Source organism: Lampris incognitus, chromosome 13 (genome assembly GCF_029633865.1).
Source record: "Lampris incognitus isolate fLamInc1 chromosome 13, fLamInc1.hap2, whole genome shotgun sequence".
Taxonomy (NCBI): Eukaryota; Metazoa; Chordata; class Actinopteri; order Lampriformes; family Lampridae; genus Lampris; species Lampris incognitus.
Genome location: NC_079223.1, coordinates 6,814,915 through 6,832,771, shown reverse-complemented (window position 1 = coordinate 6,832,771; position 17,857 = coordinate 6,814,915). Strand labels below are relative to the sequence as shown.

Here is a 17,857-nt window from a genome sequence, read left to right as displayed (position 1 = left end):
GTGGAGCAGCGACCGGGACGGTTCAGAAGAGTGGGGTAATTGGCCAAGTACAACACTGCATTAGCAGCCATTATACTGAGCAGTCCTCTATGTCTCTGAAATGCCACTGAAATTCTATCTGCTGGTGGCACCGCTGGACGACACTCCGCGAATGTGGAAACTTGCTTCCTGGTTTGCAAGAAGGCTGCATTTCTTTGTTATTCACGCTTTTTTAATCTTCTTATTTGAATAACAATACTCCATGTTGTTATGAACATTTTCTTATATAATGCAACCTATTGGCAAACCGTCCCTAAGACTGATGAGTCGGAGGTCTGGCCACCCGAGATCAGTTCCCTGCCAACTCTCTTATTCTCACCCTTCTCAAAACCACTGTGAACATATCTTAAATGTGTGATATGATACTCCAGCCCTAAAGCCAACATCTGGGCTATGAGAACTCCCATTACACAGGCTACTAGAAACCTGGAAAGAATACCTTATTTGTATTAATATGTGAACCAATCAGTCAGTTACAAACAATGGTCTTGGATTCATTCTCAAAAAAACCCAGGGAAAAAAAAAGAGAAAACATAGGACGTAGGACCACCGTTTTGGAGTCATGACCAAAGATATCGCCACGTTTAGTCACCTTTCATCTGACACGGCCCAAATTGCCCAGTGTATACCAGCCTTCATGACAACCAGATGCCCACATGTCTCCAATGTACTAAGCATTTAAACCATGCATCCAGACACACAGGTAGATTTTGAAGCCAATGTGGAAGTGGCAGCAGAGACAGTCAGTGGTTGGGGAGGTTGTAGGCTACCATATGTGTCGTCTGCAACACAGAGAGCTACCAACCACAGGTGGATTACCAAACAGGCCTACTGGGCACAGGGGCTCAGGGGGCCCCTAAGCTAGAGCCTCTGCGTGAAGTCCTTGATATTAACTTTGCATTTCTTGCCGCATAGTCAAAGGGCTTAGTTGTTCACGTCAATAACAGAGCCCCAAAAGTCCTACTGAAAAACTGCAGGTGTATGTATGTCTTAGTTAATATGCTGTTGGCGTTAATTGTGTGTATGTGCACGGGGGGGCTTAAAGTGTCCATGCCCAAGGGGCCATTGCCTCATAATCCACCTACACCACCAACACCTTCTTTCTGGCTGCTAGTTGCAGGTTTCTTCATGGTAATTTCAGACATAGGTCCAAATTATTTCCCCCAGATTGGCCAACAGCGAGTTGCCATCACCAGAATCACCACAGAGAAACTCAGCATTAGCACACTAGCATATTAGTCCACTGTGCCACCCAAGTGCTTCAATTCATGGCAAAAAAAAAAATTTTTTTTAGATTTAAGAATGGCCAACACTTTATTTACTGAACATTTAAATGGGGACATCATCATTGCTGGTTCGAATCCCCGTGTTGCCTCCGGCTTGGTTGGGCATCCCTACAGACACAACTGGCAATGTCTGCGGGTGGGAAGCTGGATGTGAGTATGTGTCCTGGTCACTGCACTAGCACCTCCTCTGGTTGGTCGGGGCGTCTGTTTGGGGGGGAGGGGGAACGCGGCGGGACTAGCGTGATCCTCCCACGTGCTACTTCCCCCTGGTGAAACTCCTCACTGTCAGGTGAAAAGAAGCGGCTGGTGACTCCACATGTATCAGAGGAGGCATGTGGTAGTCTGCAGCTCTCCCCAGATCAGCAGAGGGGGTGGAGCAGAGACTGGGATGGTTCAGAAGAGTGGTTCAGAAAAATCACTCAGCTGGCAACTTACAACAACAGAGATGGAAAAAAACAAACTGGAACTATTTTTCCACTTGTCGAATTGAACAACTCACGGTGAACACTCAAACGGTGGCAACAGCATCAAGTTTAAGGGCAAAGCTAAACCAGATCTTGCCGAAGACCAGACCAAGAGTTCCTTATCAGTGTGCCTGGAAGCAGCTCATAACAGGTAGCCCAATCCTGCCTGCCAACAGAGTCAGGGGGTCGGGTACAGTGTGGATTTTATCAGGTCCAATTTCACTTACCGAATCCCAGGTCTGATTCTCATCATATTTATTGTTTTGGTAAAGAAACCAAAGTGTTTCAGAAAAAAAACTATTATTTCATTATTACACTATTACACCTAGATACCATCTTTCATAAAATTCTAATTCTAATGTCGATAATACTACTACTGCTACTACTACTACTACTACTACATTGGACTATATATATTTAAAATCCAGTGAGTCAAGTAAATTCTTTATGAGACAGTACAAGCCTGTTTCATTCCATAAGCCATCATCAGCTGTCAATAAAGCTATATAAAGAACATACCTTTACTGCCTCGTCATGCACATCACGTGCACAACGTCCAATGGGGAAGGGAGAGGTGCGACATTCAAGAATGAAAAAACACGTGATCACTAATGGTCCAATGGGGGGGGGGGGTATTTGTCTATTGTCATGATTTATTTATATCTATGTCTGCAACTGCTTGCCAATTCACTCCTGTTATTCAATGTGGACATTTGTGGTTTGCAAATGATAAAATATTTTTCAGTTAGACATAGATGCACATTTTACTGCTGGTTGAATATGTCCTGTTCTTTGACAGGAATAGTGTGATCCTCCCACGCGCTACGTCCCCCTGGCGAAACTCCTCACTGTCAGGTGAAAAGAAGCGGCTGGCGGCTCCACATGTATCGGAGGAGGCATGTGGTAGTCTGCAGCCCTCCCCGGATCGGCAAAGGGGGTGGAGCACTGACTGGGACGGCTCAGAAGTGTGGGGTAATTGGCCAAGTGCAACTGGGGAGAAAAGGGGAAAAATCCAAAAGAAAATAAATCGTGTCCAACACAGGTAAACCTGCACGGATTCAGTTCGGTAAAGTGAAGTGTTAACATGGCTGATGTGGTAGATCTGGTCGAGATGTTTACACGGCAAACATGGAAGAAAAGCCACCTTAAACCATGTGGCATCACACACATCTCAAAGCAGCCACTGCAATACACACAATACACACAGATGAGGAGAGAGAGAGAGACAGAGAGAGAGAGAGAGAGAGAGAGAGAGAGAGAGAGAGAGAGAGAGAGACAGAGAGAGAGAGAGAGAGAGAGAGAGAGAGAGAGAGAGAGAGAGAGAGAGAGAAAGAGAGACAGAGAGAGACAGAGAGAGAGAGAGAGAGAGAGGATCAGCATTCAGGACCGACCTGTTGGAAACCCAATCACTGTAACCTGACCTGTGTAATTTTGATTCAGTGGACCGCTTGAAAAAATATGATATTCTCTTTTTGCGACATAATTAAACTCCGACCTTGCAAGCCGACACACTAACCCCCGCCATATGGCAAAGACGAATTCAATAGGCTAAAAATATTTGGAGAGTCGATAAATAAACATAAAAAAAGAAAAGAAATAAAAACCTCACCCACAAACACACACAGGCCTTTACTGCACACAAAATATCACAGCAAAAAAAAGAGTTTAACAATGTTTGTTTAAACCGTTGTTGCATTTAAACAATAGACTACCCCCATTCCCACATCATCACCCCCACCACATCACTGCTGTCACCACCCGCTGTGTAGATATCCCTCTCACTGTAATGGTGTTTTGAGTTCCCCCAACAGGAGGTTTTTGGGGAAGAGCTGGACGACCCTGCAGAACACAAGACAGCAGTGCTGTTCACACATAAGGACCAGACAAACATCCCAGTCTTAAAGAAGACCCACTGGAAAGTTAAAATGTGACAACACGTGTTGGCGTCCGGGTAGTGCAGTAGTCTATTCCATTGCCTACCAACACGGGGATCGCCGGTTTGAATCCCCGTCTTACCTCCAGCTTGATCGGGCGTCCCTACAGACACAATTTGGCTGTGTCTGCGGGTGGGAAGGTGGATGTGGGTTTGTGTCCTGGTCACTGCAATAGCGCCTCCTCTGGTCGGTCCGGGCGCCTGTTCAGGGGGGAAGGGGAACTTGGGGGAATAGTGTGATCTTCCCACGCGCTACGTCCCCCTGGGGAAACTCCTCACTGTCAGGTGAAAGGAAGCGGCTGGTGACTCCACATGTATGGGAGGAGGCATGTGGTAGTCTGCAGCCCTCCCCGGATCGGCAGAGGGGGGGGGGGGAGCAGCGACCGGGACAGCTCGGAAGAGCGGGGTAATTGGCCAGGTAAAATTGAGGAGAAGAGGGGGGAAACCCCCCCCAAAATAATAATTTGATAACCACCCCCGAGAATAACCGCATGGACGTCTCACTTAGCAATTCTGACATATCTATATTATATTAAATATATATAGTCCCAACAATGTATTACCAGTACTAGAAGAACCCCGCTACAATGTAGTGGTTTGGTTCTCCACCCGACTAAATCTCCTTCCTCTTCATCCTGCCAGCTAACCGCCTTCCCCCTGCCCCTAAACCCGCCCCCACTCCAACTCCCTCCCCCCAAATGCTCAGAATCATCTGAAATGCCGAGAAAAGTGGTTTTTAGCCATTTTTAGAAAATGCATATTTTGCATAATTATGCATAATTATTATTTTAATTTTCTGCTACTTTTCTGGTCCTCTCTGGAACAATACCTACCACCTCCAAAATAAATGAGGATCATAAGTGCATTTTTGTAAAAATGCATTTATTTTGCATAATGCCAAAACATTTCAAGTCCCAGAAATTTTTTTTATATAGGTGAAAAAATCAAAAATGCTCAGAATCATCTGAAATGCCGAGAAAAGTGGTTTTTAGCCATTTTTAGAAAAATGCATATTTTGCATATTTATGCATAATTATGCATAATTTTAATTTTCTGCTATTTTTCATAGGTGCCCCTGATCATCCCCAATAACCTCCAAAAAGAATCAAGGCCCCAAGTGCTTTAGTTTGGCCGTTTATAGACTCTCACACAGACACACACCACACACCAGACACACATTGTGAAAATACGGGAGTAGATTGCCACAGCAGGCCCACATTCACCCCACCAGTATATCTTTTTCTTCTTTTCGATTTTTCCAACTTTTGCTCCCCAATTGTACTCGGCCAATTACCCTGTTTTCCACGCCGTCCCAGTCGCTGCTCCACCCTCTCTACCGATCCGGGGAGGGCTGCAGACTACCACATGCCTCCTCCGATACGCGTGGAGTCGTCTGCCGCCAGCCAAACAGATGCCCCGACCAACCAGAGGAGGTGCTAGTGCAGCGACCAGGACACTACCCACACCCAGCTTCTCAAACGCAGACATGGCCAAATTGTGTCTGTAGGGATGCCCAACCAAGTCGGAGGTAATACGGGGATTCGAACCGGCGATCCCCATGTTCGTAGGCAACGGAATAGACTGCTATGCTACCCGGACGCCCCCCCCCCCACCTGTGTACCTAAATGATCCAGCATTGCTGATCAAATTGGGAGAGACAAGAAGTAAAAGGCAAACATCACCATCATGATAATGAGCCTATATACCGTATCACACATCTCCAGATATGTATGCAGAATGTCCTCACTGCATACACATATTGTGAAGATAAGCACATCGTGCCACATCTTTTCTGATGTTGGTGCGTAAATAATTGTTTCACTTCTTTTACACCAGCAAAGAATTATGAATTACTTTAATGTGCTGCTGCACAACTACAAAAGCCATGCAGAAAATATATCCAAGATAAAAATAAGTATTACGTCCCTGGATCCAGTATAGCCTATAACAATGTATTCATAACAACCCAGAAAATCAGCATCATAAAGAAGCCTCCTCACCAACGGGCGGTATCATCAGGACCCGTGGCTGTTTGGGGCTCCATCAGCACAGATTAACAGATACACTACCCAACAATACGGGGACGGGGGTTCGGTCTTTATGATGAGCCGATTTTTTTTGGGGGGGTGGGGGATTTCTTTCCCCCTATTCCTCCCTAATTGTACCCGTCCAATTACCCCACTCTTCCGAGCCGTCCTGGTCGCTGCTCCACCCCCTCTGCCGATCCAGGGAGGGCTGCAGACTACCACATGCCTCCTCCCATACACGTGGAGCTGCCAGCCGCTTCTTTTCACCTGACAGTGAGGAGTTTCGCCGGGGGGGGGGGGGCGTAGCACGTGGGAGGACCACGCTATTTGCCCCCAACAGGCGCCCTGACCGACCAGATCACCCGGCTTCCCACCCGCAGACACGGCCAATTGTGTCTGTAGGGACGCCCGACCAAGCCGGAGGCAACACGGGGATTCGAACCGGCGATCCCCGTGTTGGTAGGCAACGGAACAGACCACCAGGCCACCCGGACGCCCTATGATGAACAGATTTCTGATGAAATTTTCTGACTTCTAAGCTCTATTTTCCATCTACAATGAATTAAGGGTGTGAATGCAATCAGCGTTTTATCTAAGTCACCGTGAGTCCACCACCTACACCAATAAAAACTACACTTAAAGGACAAAATTAAATGTGGTGTAAAAAGCAACTAGCTGTATTTATATAGTGCTTTACTAGCTACAACAGCCACTCAGAGCACTTTACACTAATTAATGCTTCTCACACACACACACACACACACACACACACACCAATGACGTTGTCAACCGTGCTCCCCGGCAGCAGTTAGGGGTTAGACGTCTTGCTCAGGTACAACTCGGCATTTTTTTTCCAGGAGAAGCCGGGGAATCAAACCGGCGACCCTGCAGTTACCGGACGACCCGCTCCGCTCTACCTCTGAGCTGCCACCGCCCCGCCGACGCGTGACGATATCGGATGCCTCTGCGCTACTTCCACCTGTGCTGATTTATGTTAATGTCAGATAAAATACACGAGGTGATGTAATTTCATCGTGATAAAAGATAAACCTGCATCCAGGTTATTTCTCTAATGAGCGATGAGAGGCCAGATTCTGTGAAGCTATCAGGCATAACACAGTGCAGTGCATTTAAATAATTGTTTTAGCCGAACAAAGGGATTTGTGAGCGCGTGTGCGTGTGTGTCCGTGTGTGTGCGTGAGAGAGGAGAGAGGTCATGTAATGTGCAGGTTTTTGGTCGGTTGAAGGAGAGTTGACAGGTCCGGTGGCAAATCCTGTAATCCTTTCATCTGATCAAAGTAAAACAACAGCTTTTAAGTGATTTAATGGAAAGGTAAATTTCAAAGCACTATGCAATTGTGTCACTGGATGTCTCTTGTTGTGTTTAGACAATATACACGGCATCATCTGGATACACAGCATCACTGAGGACAGTGTTTCGCAGACATTGTGACAACAGCGTAGTTTGATCTTTGATTGATCATGTCTGCAGAGGTCAGTAGCTTTGTTTACTACTTGACTCTGATTGGCTCGGCTATTACGAGCGGCACGGCGGCCCAGTGCTTAGCACTGTCGCCTCACAGCAAGAAGGTCCTGGGTTCGAACCCCGGGGTTGTCCAACCTTGGGGGTCATCCCGGGTTGTCCTCCGTGTGGAGTTCTGCATGTTCTCCCCCGTGCCTGCAGTGGGTTTTCTCCGTGTGCTCTGGTTTCCCCCACCATCAGAAAGACGTGTGTTAGGGTTAACACTCCTGTCTGTGCCCCCGACCGAGGCACGGCAAGACGAACTGGAGTTGGTCCCCGGGTGCTGCACGGCGGCTGCCCACTGCTCCTAGCTACACAGCTAGGATGGGTTAAATGCAGTGGCGGTTTTAAGAGGGGGGCAAGGGGGGCCAGTACCCCCATAATATTAAGCCTGGACCCCCCCCTGGCCCCCCCAACTGTGGCGAATATTTTCGTAAGGCAGAAAAAAATAATAAATGTGGAACCAGAAAATAAATCATGTTGTACAGTCGAACCATTTAAATACCAAAAGAATTTTAGAAAGCAAAGAATGGAATGCAGAGGCCCTCTGATGTAGTAGAGCTAACATTGTTCATCGAACCATACAAGGAAGTCTTCTTCGAGCTAATCAAACTGTGCACAGTTGTGCTTAATATATTTGGTACCCCTAAACTCGCATGTGGCCCCAGCCTGCACCCCCCCCCCATTTGAAATGGTCTAGAACCATCACTGGTTAAATGCAGGGCGTAATTTCTCCACAGGGGTCAATAAACTACCTCAAAATCAAAAATCAAAATGACCATTTACTCCACAAAACTCACGACGACACGCTTTGATCACCATTACGTAAACCCGTGCAACCCCGCAGGCCTGCGAGAAAGCAAGTGGCGCTGACGGCATCTGTAAGGGGGGAAAATCCACACTTCCAATCGTGTTGCATAACAGCAGAATGCAGATAATTTGCTTCTGAACCTTTCCATTTTCTTTTATGGCTTGCAAGAATAGAGAGGTAGCTATTCTCAGTACTTCACATTCTGATGACCAACTCCACACAGCTGACAACACAGCCTACATTATGGCCGAGTAAAACACGGAATGGATTATTTTAGTGATAATATGTACTGATGGTTTTTGACCAAATGATTTTTCCCGGGAGAAATAATAATCCACGCCTGGCAGTGTCCTGTGACACCTCAGCTCAGCGGCTCTCTAGTACCATGCAGGGTGCAAAGGGTCTGGGTGGGTGAGGCCCAAAACCGAAGGATTTGACTCGATGAGGCTTTGCAACGCTGTTTGACTCTGCCGTTAACAACCGGCTAATAAAAGGCATAAATACCTCATTGATTGGTTAAAATAGCTTAGTAAAATTCACTTTGTGTGGTGCCATTGTGACTGTGTAAGAAAGGGCATCTAGTCGTTGCAGTGCAGCGGAGCGGAGGTTTATTGTAGCGTAGCTGGATAGTGATCGGGGGTTGCCCTCGCTCCCCGTTGTGCTGTTTAAGATGACAAGCTGTGGACGGTTTGCTGGGTTGTTGCGTGTCTGTGAATCAAATAAATGTGTGGATGTTGTAGGTAACTCAGGTTCCTCTGGGTTTATCAGTTTTGTTGTTTCGGTTGTTTTTTTTTTAGATTTTTTTCCCCTCCTTTTTTCTTCCCAGTTGTACCGGGCACCCCACTCTTCCGAGCCGTCCCGGTCGCTGCTTCACCCCCTCTGCCGATCCGGGGAGGGCTGAAAACTACCACATGCCTCCTCCCATACATGTGGAGTCACCAGCCGCTTCTTTTCACCTGACAGTGAGGAGTTTCACCAGGGGGATGTAGCATGTGGGAGGATCACGCTATTCCCCGCAGTCCCCCCCACCCCACCCGAATAGGCGCCCCAACCAACCAACCAAAGGAGGCGCTAGTGCAGCGACCAGGACACATACCCACATCCGGCTTCCCACCGACAGACACGGCCAATTGTGTCTGTAGGGACGCCCGACCAAGCCGGAGGTAACACGGGGATTCGAACCAGTGATCCCCGTGTTGGTAGGCAACGGAATAGACTGCCACGCCACCCGGACGCTCTAGATTCATTTATGTTTAACCTTAAAAGGGACATACCAGTGTTTTTGCCCATTTTTTCTTTCATTGACAGACTGCCGTCCATTTTACAAAGCATGACGTCATGTTTTAGGTTGTTTTGTGTGTTTTTGCTTCCGTACTGGAAGCCACTGGTTTCTATTCATTTCAGTGCAGCGTCAAATTCAACTTGCAGAGACTTAAAACTAACTTAAGATACGACTATTTCCTCTGTGAAGCACTTTGTGACGCGTCTGCTCTTGAAAGGTGCTACATGAATAAAGTTATAATCCATCACAGTGAACATTCTGATGACTTTATTGTTTGCTGTCATTGTGGGACAATGCAATTGTGAACAGTCGTCTGGGAGGTGTTTTCCAATACATTCACACATCAGAGTTGTAGCAGGTGGCTACTACACCATTGCATTCATGAGCTATGTTGTCTTATAATCATCACGGATCAGCAATATCCAAACATGGATGTTGTGGAAAGGATAAAGTGTATTTGGTAGCTTTTAGTATTAATTACATTGCTTTTGGCATCAAGGTGGCGAAGAGTTCTATTCCGTAGCCTACGAACACGGGGATCGCCGGTTCGAATCCCCGTGTTACCTCTGGCTTGGTAGGGAGTCCCTACAGACACAATTGGCCGTGTCTGCGGGTGGGAAGCCGGATGCGGGTCGCTGCACTAGCGCCTCCTCTGGTCGGTCAGGGCGCCTGTTCAGGGGCGAGGGGGAACTGGGGGGAATAGCATGATCCACCCATGCGCTAAGTCCCCCTGGTGAAACTCCTCACTGTCAGGTGAAAAGAAGCGGCTTGCAACTCCACATGTATTGGAGGAGGCATGTGGTCGTCTGCAGCCCTTCCCGGATCGGCAGAGGGGGTGGAGCAGCAACCGGGACAGCTCGGTAGAGTGGGGTAATTGGCCGGATACAACTGGGGAGAAAAGGCGGGGGGACTTTTTCAGCAGACAACTTTCAAATCATGGATGTCTGAGCACAATCGAATGCACCACCCGGGACGACAGCGTAACTCTGACAAAAATGATGTCGACAGGATGTTCACCACAATAGACTTCTTACCTCAAGCAAGTTTCAAGTCTCTGCGTGTTTCATACTGTACTGAAATGAATGGAAACCAACAGCTCTGAGGAAGGTAGGACAAATGCATCAGAAAATATAAAATACAGTGATATGCTCTGGAAAAGGGTTGGTAGTAATGTACACACTATTTATAGTTAAAGGGCTAAAACATGCAGAAACACCGGCATGTCCTTTAATTTCTCTTCTCCTGGAGGTTTGCAGCCTCAGTGCAAGGTTAGATTAGTCTTGGCTAGTCAGCACTAAACTCAAGGTCTCCCCAAACACACACACACACAAACACACACAAACACACACACACACACACACACACACACACACACACACACACACACACACACACACACACACTCCCTGAAAGCTTTGGCACCTTTCTAAAGGCGATGACAAACTTTTTTGTAGGTCTATGTAAACACTGCTGCACAGCAGCACAGAGAAGAGGCTTCTGAGTGTCTAGTTTGCAGTCTAACAGACATGCACATCTCCAAAACCTTAACAGCTTGTCAACTGTCTGCTGAATTACATGCATAGCTAATACTGACCGTCAATTTCAGTGTCAACACCAATGCACTCGCCCACAAACGCACCACTGTTTCCGCATATATCTAGCTTAACACCGTCTATCTCTTTCTCGGTATGATTGTTGTCAGCATATGAGTCTGCCTGTTATGTGAAAGGGCTCGCTTTATTACCCCCCCCCCTTTTCCCCCCAATTGTATCCGGCCAATCACCCCACTCTTCTGAGCCATCCCGGTCGCTGCTCCACCCCCTCTGCCGATCCCGGGAGGGCTGCAGACTACCACCTGCCTCCTCCCATACATGTGGAGTCCCCAGCCGCTTCTTTTCACCTGACAGTGAGGAGTTTCACCAGGGGGGCGTCGCGCGTGGGAGGATCACGCTATTCCCCCCAGTCCCCCCCCCCCAACAAGCGCCCTGACCGACCGGAGGAGGCGCTATTGCGGCGACCAGGACACATATACCCACATCTGGCTTCCCACCCACAGACACGGCCAATTGTGTCTGTAGGGACACCTGACCAAGCTGGAGATAACACAGGGATTTGAACCGGCGACCCCCGTGTTGGTAGGCAACAGAATAGACTGCCATGCTACCCAGACACCCCCTTATCCTCTTTTCAATACTTAAGTTTGTGCTGCTCACAGGCAATGCTGCAATGGGGGAGTTGAGGCTTCTGTCTACAATGCATCCCCTGTTCCCGTTGACCCACCCGCTTTGGAGACTCTTGACCACCTTTAGTTTTGTCTTTTGTGAGTGACTGCTTCTTCATCATTTGTGACAGCTCAAGCTATGCATCATGCTCACTCTGTGCTCTACGTCTCTGTGAGTGATGTGTCTGGGTCTGCACACGGTGTCTATGAGACATCCATTCTTTTCTTCCAGGGCTCTGTTGCACTTGGTTGCTGATGCTGCATGGGACGGTCCTGCTCTGTGGCAAAGCTCGACATGCTTCTGTATAGAGTGCTATCCCAGCATACCATCTTTCCTTATTAAGTGTAGTCCTTAGGGGTTTTGTTCCTAAATCTCTTGACACATCGCCTAAATTGCCCGCTTGGCAACAACTGAATACACATCCAGTACATATCCCTTATGCTGTTGCAGGGATTTGCCCTATTTCTTCCCTGAAAAGGTTCATTCTGTGAAGTTTTCCTCTTCCATAGTGAAGGTGCCTTCCATCGCAATTTACTGTATCTACCCATTTTTCACCGTCTGACTACAAAGCCCTCTAAGCCTCTAACTGTGATTTGGGGCAATACAAATAACCTTGACTTGAATACGTTACGGTAAAAGGCTGGTTTTAATGTTTGGTATTGAACTAGATGTATTTTCTGTTCCGTGGCTTGATGTGTCATATGAGGTAAAGCCTTTTCAGAGCACATACTTTTAACGGCCTGGGTACGACGTTAAACTGCAACCATCGGGTCGTCGGCGACTAAACCGGCACCCCCACTTCAACCCTTCGGTTGTTGCGAGGAGGGTGTGTGGACACCCAGCAGGACTAAAAACAACATCTGTCAGAGGGCGGATGAGTTCCTCTGTGAACCAACGGCCATCCATACCTGGAGAGGAGATAGGCACCACCAGGTACTCCCCCTACTGAAACACAACGATGACCCAACCTGTTGAGGCATCAGCTGTGCTCCTACGACCTCCATAGGTCACGGAACTGAGAGAGAGACTTTTAACGGTGGACATGGGCCTTGAGGATGAGTTTCAGGTGGTACTCTGTTTCTGAGTCTCTTGTCAGCCTCCATCTCCACATTTCAAACACGACTGGAACATCGGCGAGTGTCAGTCTCAAAAATTCACCTCTTTGTCAATGTCGCTGTGTGACGCTCGAACAGTGTGATGAAAAGCATTCACTCTATCAGATCCAAGGTTTGTCATGTTTTAGGTTGGGGATTTTAATAGTTTTTTTTATTGATTGTTTTTGTAGACTCAGGTTTACTCACCCTTTTCCCTGTGAGTCTATGAGCAAGTTCAGAATATTGATGTGGATGTGCAAGCCTCACCAAGCAAGTAGCACACCCAGAGGACTTCAATAATTTCATGAGTAGGAAACTGACAGTACCACTGTTAAGTTTGTCTGGGTTTGGTTGGAGAAGGTCAAGCAGGCACTCACGGCCATTACGGCTATTAATCCCACAGCGTTTACTTGACACTAAAAAAAGCAATCTGATCAAGTTAACACATCTTCAGCCCCTGTCTCCTTTAATCTCTAACACACACTGGATTCAACACTTAGTTGGAAGTAGGGCTGTGCGATATGACGATATATATTGTGTGACAATAGAAAACATCTATCGTTTTATATTAAGCCCTATTGTTTATTTCATTGTGTCGCAAGTTACACTCTTCATGACAATTTTTTTTGTCATTTGGATGACCCTTTCCGCTATTTGCACAGCACGGACGCAGGCAGGAAATATTTGCATGAAGGCAACACAAACAAACATGGAGGACGGTGAACGTAATGCAGAATGGGGTAATTCCAAACAGAAGGACTCCGACCAGCCAGGACAAAATGAGGAGCTTGTACCTAAAAGGGGGGCTGCTTCTATCGTATGGTCATCTGACACGGACCAGAAAGCCGTACTTTGCAAAATATGCTGCACGCCGGTCCCCACAACAGACTCAAACACCACCAGCCTCTTTTATCACCTACACAACAATCATGTCAAACAGTACGGAGAGTCTACGGATGAGAGCTGCAAAAGCACAGTCGAGTGCTCAAAATTTACACAAAGGTTCTAAATAAAGGAGAAAAATAATCAAATATGAGTAAATACCTTTTATTTGTTGATTATCTAATTCAAAATCTAACAAGAAATAGGCCTATCCATGTGATCATTTTATTTCAACTATTTATTCATTGAATTTACAGAAAATGTGCTATATCGTGATATGTATCGCTATCGTGACATGTATCGTTATCGTGATATGAATGGACTGTATCATGATATGTATTGTTACCGTGATATGAATGGACTGTATCATGATATGGATCGTTATCGGGATATGAATGACCTATATCGTGATATGTATTGTTACCATGATATGAATGGACTATATCGTGATATGTAGCGTTATCGTGATATAAATGACCTATACCGTGATATGTATCATTATCGTGATATGAATGGACTATATCATGATATGTACCGTTATTGCGATATGAATGACCTATATGATATGTATTATCGTGATATGTATCGTTATCGTGATATGAATGGACTATATCGCGATATGTATCGTTATCGTGATATGATCTATACCGTGATATGTATTATCGTGATATGAATGACCTATACCGTGATATGTATCGTTATCGTGATATGAATGACCTATATCACGATGTGTATCATTATTGTCATATGAACGACCCATATCGTGATATGTATCGTTATCGTGATATGAATGACCTATATCGTGATGTGTATCGTTATTGTGATATGAATGACCTATGTCGTGACATGTATTGTTATCATGATATGAATGACCTATATTGGGATATGTATTGTTATCGTGATATGAATGACCTATATCGTGATATGTATCGTTATTGTGATATGAATGACCTATATCGGGATATGTATCATTATCGTGATATGGATGGCCTATAATATCGTGATATGTATCGTTATCATGATATGAATGACCGATATCGTGATATGAGATTTTGGTCATATCGCACAGCCCTAGTTGGAAGATTGAAAAAAACTTGACTTAGCTGGAGTCTATACAAATGCCACTATGAACGTGAGCACCATATTGAGCACCTCATTCTGCTTAATGGTCTCATAATAGCACCAGTCTTCGGGTTTGATATAAAGCCAAGAAGTAACTATGACACCCAGGTGTCATCCATTCCTTATAATTCAGTACACAGATATAGTGATGAATATGTCCAAGGCTCGGCATGTATGTAAAAACTGTTAAGAGACCCAATCACCGATAAGACTATTATGCATTTAGTGATGTCTTGGTCAAATCAATTAAAATATTACTGAACTCATCCTTTATGCATTGTATGTTTATAATTTATGTAATGACAGCAGTTTCATAGCTGTCCTGCAACAAACCTATCACAACATATATCTTGTGTCCCATGAAAACTAGATTGAGATGGCGGGCTAAAAACAAATACACCTGACATTTAGCTTAAAGTGTCCAAAACACATGAGGTGCTTATGAGAAGTTTACAGGAAAATTCTTGCATGGTTTTCACCTTGTGTCATCTCTCCGCAAGGACAGATTTACCTTCTAGCCATCAAAGTCTCAAAATGAGGTGGATATTCATGCTAAAAGGCAAAGAATACCATTAGCTGAAGCATGTTATGGAAGTCAAACAGCCATAAACCTGATGACAAGTAATTACTCATTAAAGCATACTCGAGAAATGCACTGTTTTTAACTCTAAAAATAATCCATCTACTTTCACTGTATGAACAAACTGACAGTGTTGCAAATCTCAACAAATTGGTGATTTGAGAGAAATTTGAGTTGATCCAAACTGCCTTGGTCACCATATAAAACATACAGTGTACATAGTTTAACAAAATGGACTTTTAAATGTACTGCATCATCACACATCTAACCTCGCAAGTTGCGATAGGTAATATTACCACAGTTAATAATGAGTATCATGGACCCTGTAGACAACTCTACACTTGTGAAGAGGGGAAAAAAAAGGAATAAGAAATGTATTTATTCATAGCTTTTTAAGTGTCAGGGAAAGCAATCACTAGAACTTCTAAATCCTATTTTCAAAATATTTGTTATGCGATACAAAAATCTTAAGCTCATGCTCTGCAATTAACTAGACCATCTTTCTTTCATTTGCCAACTTTAAAGAGCTAAAATAATTTTGGTGAAGGCAATGCCAAAAGCAACAGGGCTCATAGTTTTGAGTGAAACGTCCTGAATAAATAAAGCTCCGAGGTGATATTCATCACCCAGAGTTTTCAAGCACACAGTTGAAGTCATTTTTATTCATTCAATTAAAATGATCTAACGCAGCAGTTTTTTGTTTTTTTTTGTGCTTTTTCATTATGAGCTTTGGAAATATACCGGCCTGCTCGACAAGCAGAGATTGACGTAATGTACCGGAGCACATTACATTAGAGCTTAACACAAAATGGCACGTTTCTGCCTCTCCCTGTCATACCGTTGCATGTCTCCAAAGTCTTTGCATGTTTATAATGTTGTTCTGTGTTCTAGAGGCTTCACTTAATTAGACATGGGTCAGTATAGGCATCACATGTGTTTTTTTTACTGTGTTTTCCGTAGTATAATGGATGTTTGTTCCATCTGACTTGCAACTGATAACTCCTGTTTATGATATTTGAGGTAGGTCATTGGAGATCGTATTTGAAAGGTCACGTAAGCCCACGAGAGCCATTCCAGATGAGTGGGAGACACCTTTGGGGATGACGAACACCTGTATTTTTTGCTAATGAGGCCTTGCAGGAGATTCACTCACCATAAACAACAATTTGAGATCCATAACACAAAACTTTAAATTAAAGCACGCAGCAAAGCTTCAGGCAAACACTGTAGAGGAAGAGAATGCATTATTTTATGACTAAAGCTGCTTACATTTACTATTTACTTTAATTAAAAAAAAAGGTGTTGATTCAATAGGTTAGCGAGGAAAGGCTGTGAAGATGTGTGGATCAAATGTGAATTCAAATGTCTTACCTTCACTGCAGTCTTTTCCTTGAAAGCCCGTCTTGGAGCAGTCACATGTCGGCTCGTCGTTAATTAAACTGCAGACTCCTCCATTTAAACACATATTGGCTGCACCACAGAGGCTGTTTAAGACCCCGTTGCTGTTGATCATCACTGCCTCCGTTTTGTTGACCTTTATGTCTGTTATCCATCCAGTGAAAGGCATCTGTTCCTTTACTGCAGCTGATGTAAGTCGTAACGCCACGGATCGTAATTCCGGTGGTATTCCGCCCAAAAACAAGTGGCTGAAGACAGTCATATCCCGTCTTTTTGATTTGACCTCGACCCATTTCACCTCATCGTCCACCACCAGGGTTGTGTTTTTAAAGTTTCTCCTTATCGTAACCCTGTGCCACTGACTGTCATTCACTGCCGTATCGGAAAGAACTGTCGCAGGCTCGGCGCAGAAGATTGAGAAACGGAGGCTGACTTTGCCATTGTGCAGGAGAAGTTCTAAAAAGTCACAGAATCCCTCGTCATCGAAGTACACCAGCAGCCCATGAGAGCTCTTTGTTTTCATGTTGAAACTCATCTCACTCTCGCAACATGCATTCCACATTGGAAATCGAGCCCACTGCCCCTCTGCACCTGTGAATTCTAGACAAGTGCCAGTGTCTGCCATGCAACAAATAAGCAGCCCAACCCATATGATATGGGCACCGTGCCGTATTTGTAAAACCATGGTGTGAGCACAAGATATGTATAGGCGGAGGGTTACTTAGGCTTGGACTGAATAGGGATGAATATAGAATCTGCTCAAGCAAGAAGTGTGTTGGGTTGACTGTAATAGAGTAGGCATAGAACTGACAGCCCACACGTATATATTTCTATGAACTGGTGCATTGTACAATAAAAGGCTACATATGATAATGAAATTGCATAGTGACAAGCTTGGCCAACGCTAATCTCCTAGGGCAAATATCATTACTTCACACTATCCAGGCCAATGGCCAAACCCCTCACTCTTAGCGCCAAAATAGTTTGAACCGGTTAAAGGTCCTGTCTGCCATAGCTATTTAGAGGGAAATGACAGAGATTCATATATCCATTGGGCACACTTGGTCTAATTTGTGTAATTAGGGAACAGCTCCTTCTGGTGCCAGTTACTGTATGCACGGTGTTATGTGAAATGAAACAGCAGCTTTAATCTTCATGTTCACGCCAACGTTCTTTGGCGGGTTAGTCGAAGCCT

The 17,857-nt window shown here is 45.2% G+C and overlaps 1 protein-coding gene across 5 annotated transcripts in view; it reads right to left on the bottom strand.

Moving 5' to 3' along the window:
• The window catches only part of LOC130123237 (neurexin-1a-like), a 456,613-nt gene extending 439,266 nt beyond the window's left edge, over nt 1–17,347 (bottom strand). For 4 of the 5 annotated variants that reach the window (XM_056292376.1, XM_056292378.1, XM_056292374.1 and 1 more), the window contains exon 1: nt 16,636–17,347. In XM_056292376.1, coding sequence (XP_056148351.1) covers nt 16,636–17,347 — 712 coding nt within the window. Of the gene's footprint in view, nt 1–3,945; nt 3,964–16,635 lie in introns of all 5 variants that reach the window. The other variant, XM_056292379.1, reaches the window with a different exon arrangement.
• Nucleotides 17,348–17,857: the final 510 nt, after the last annotated feature.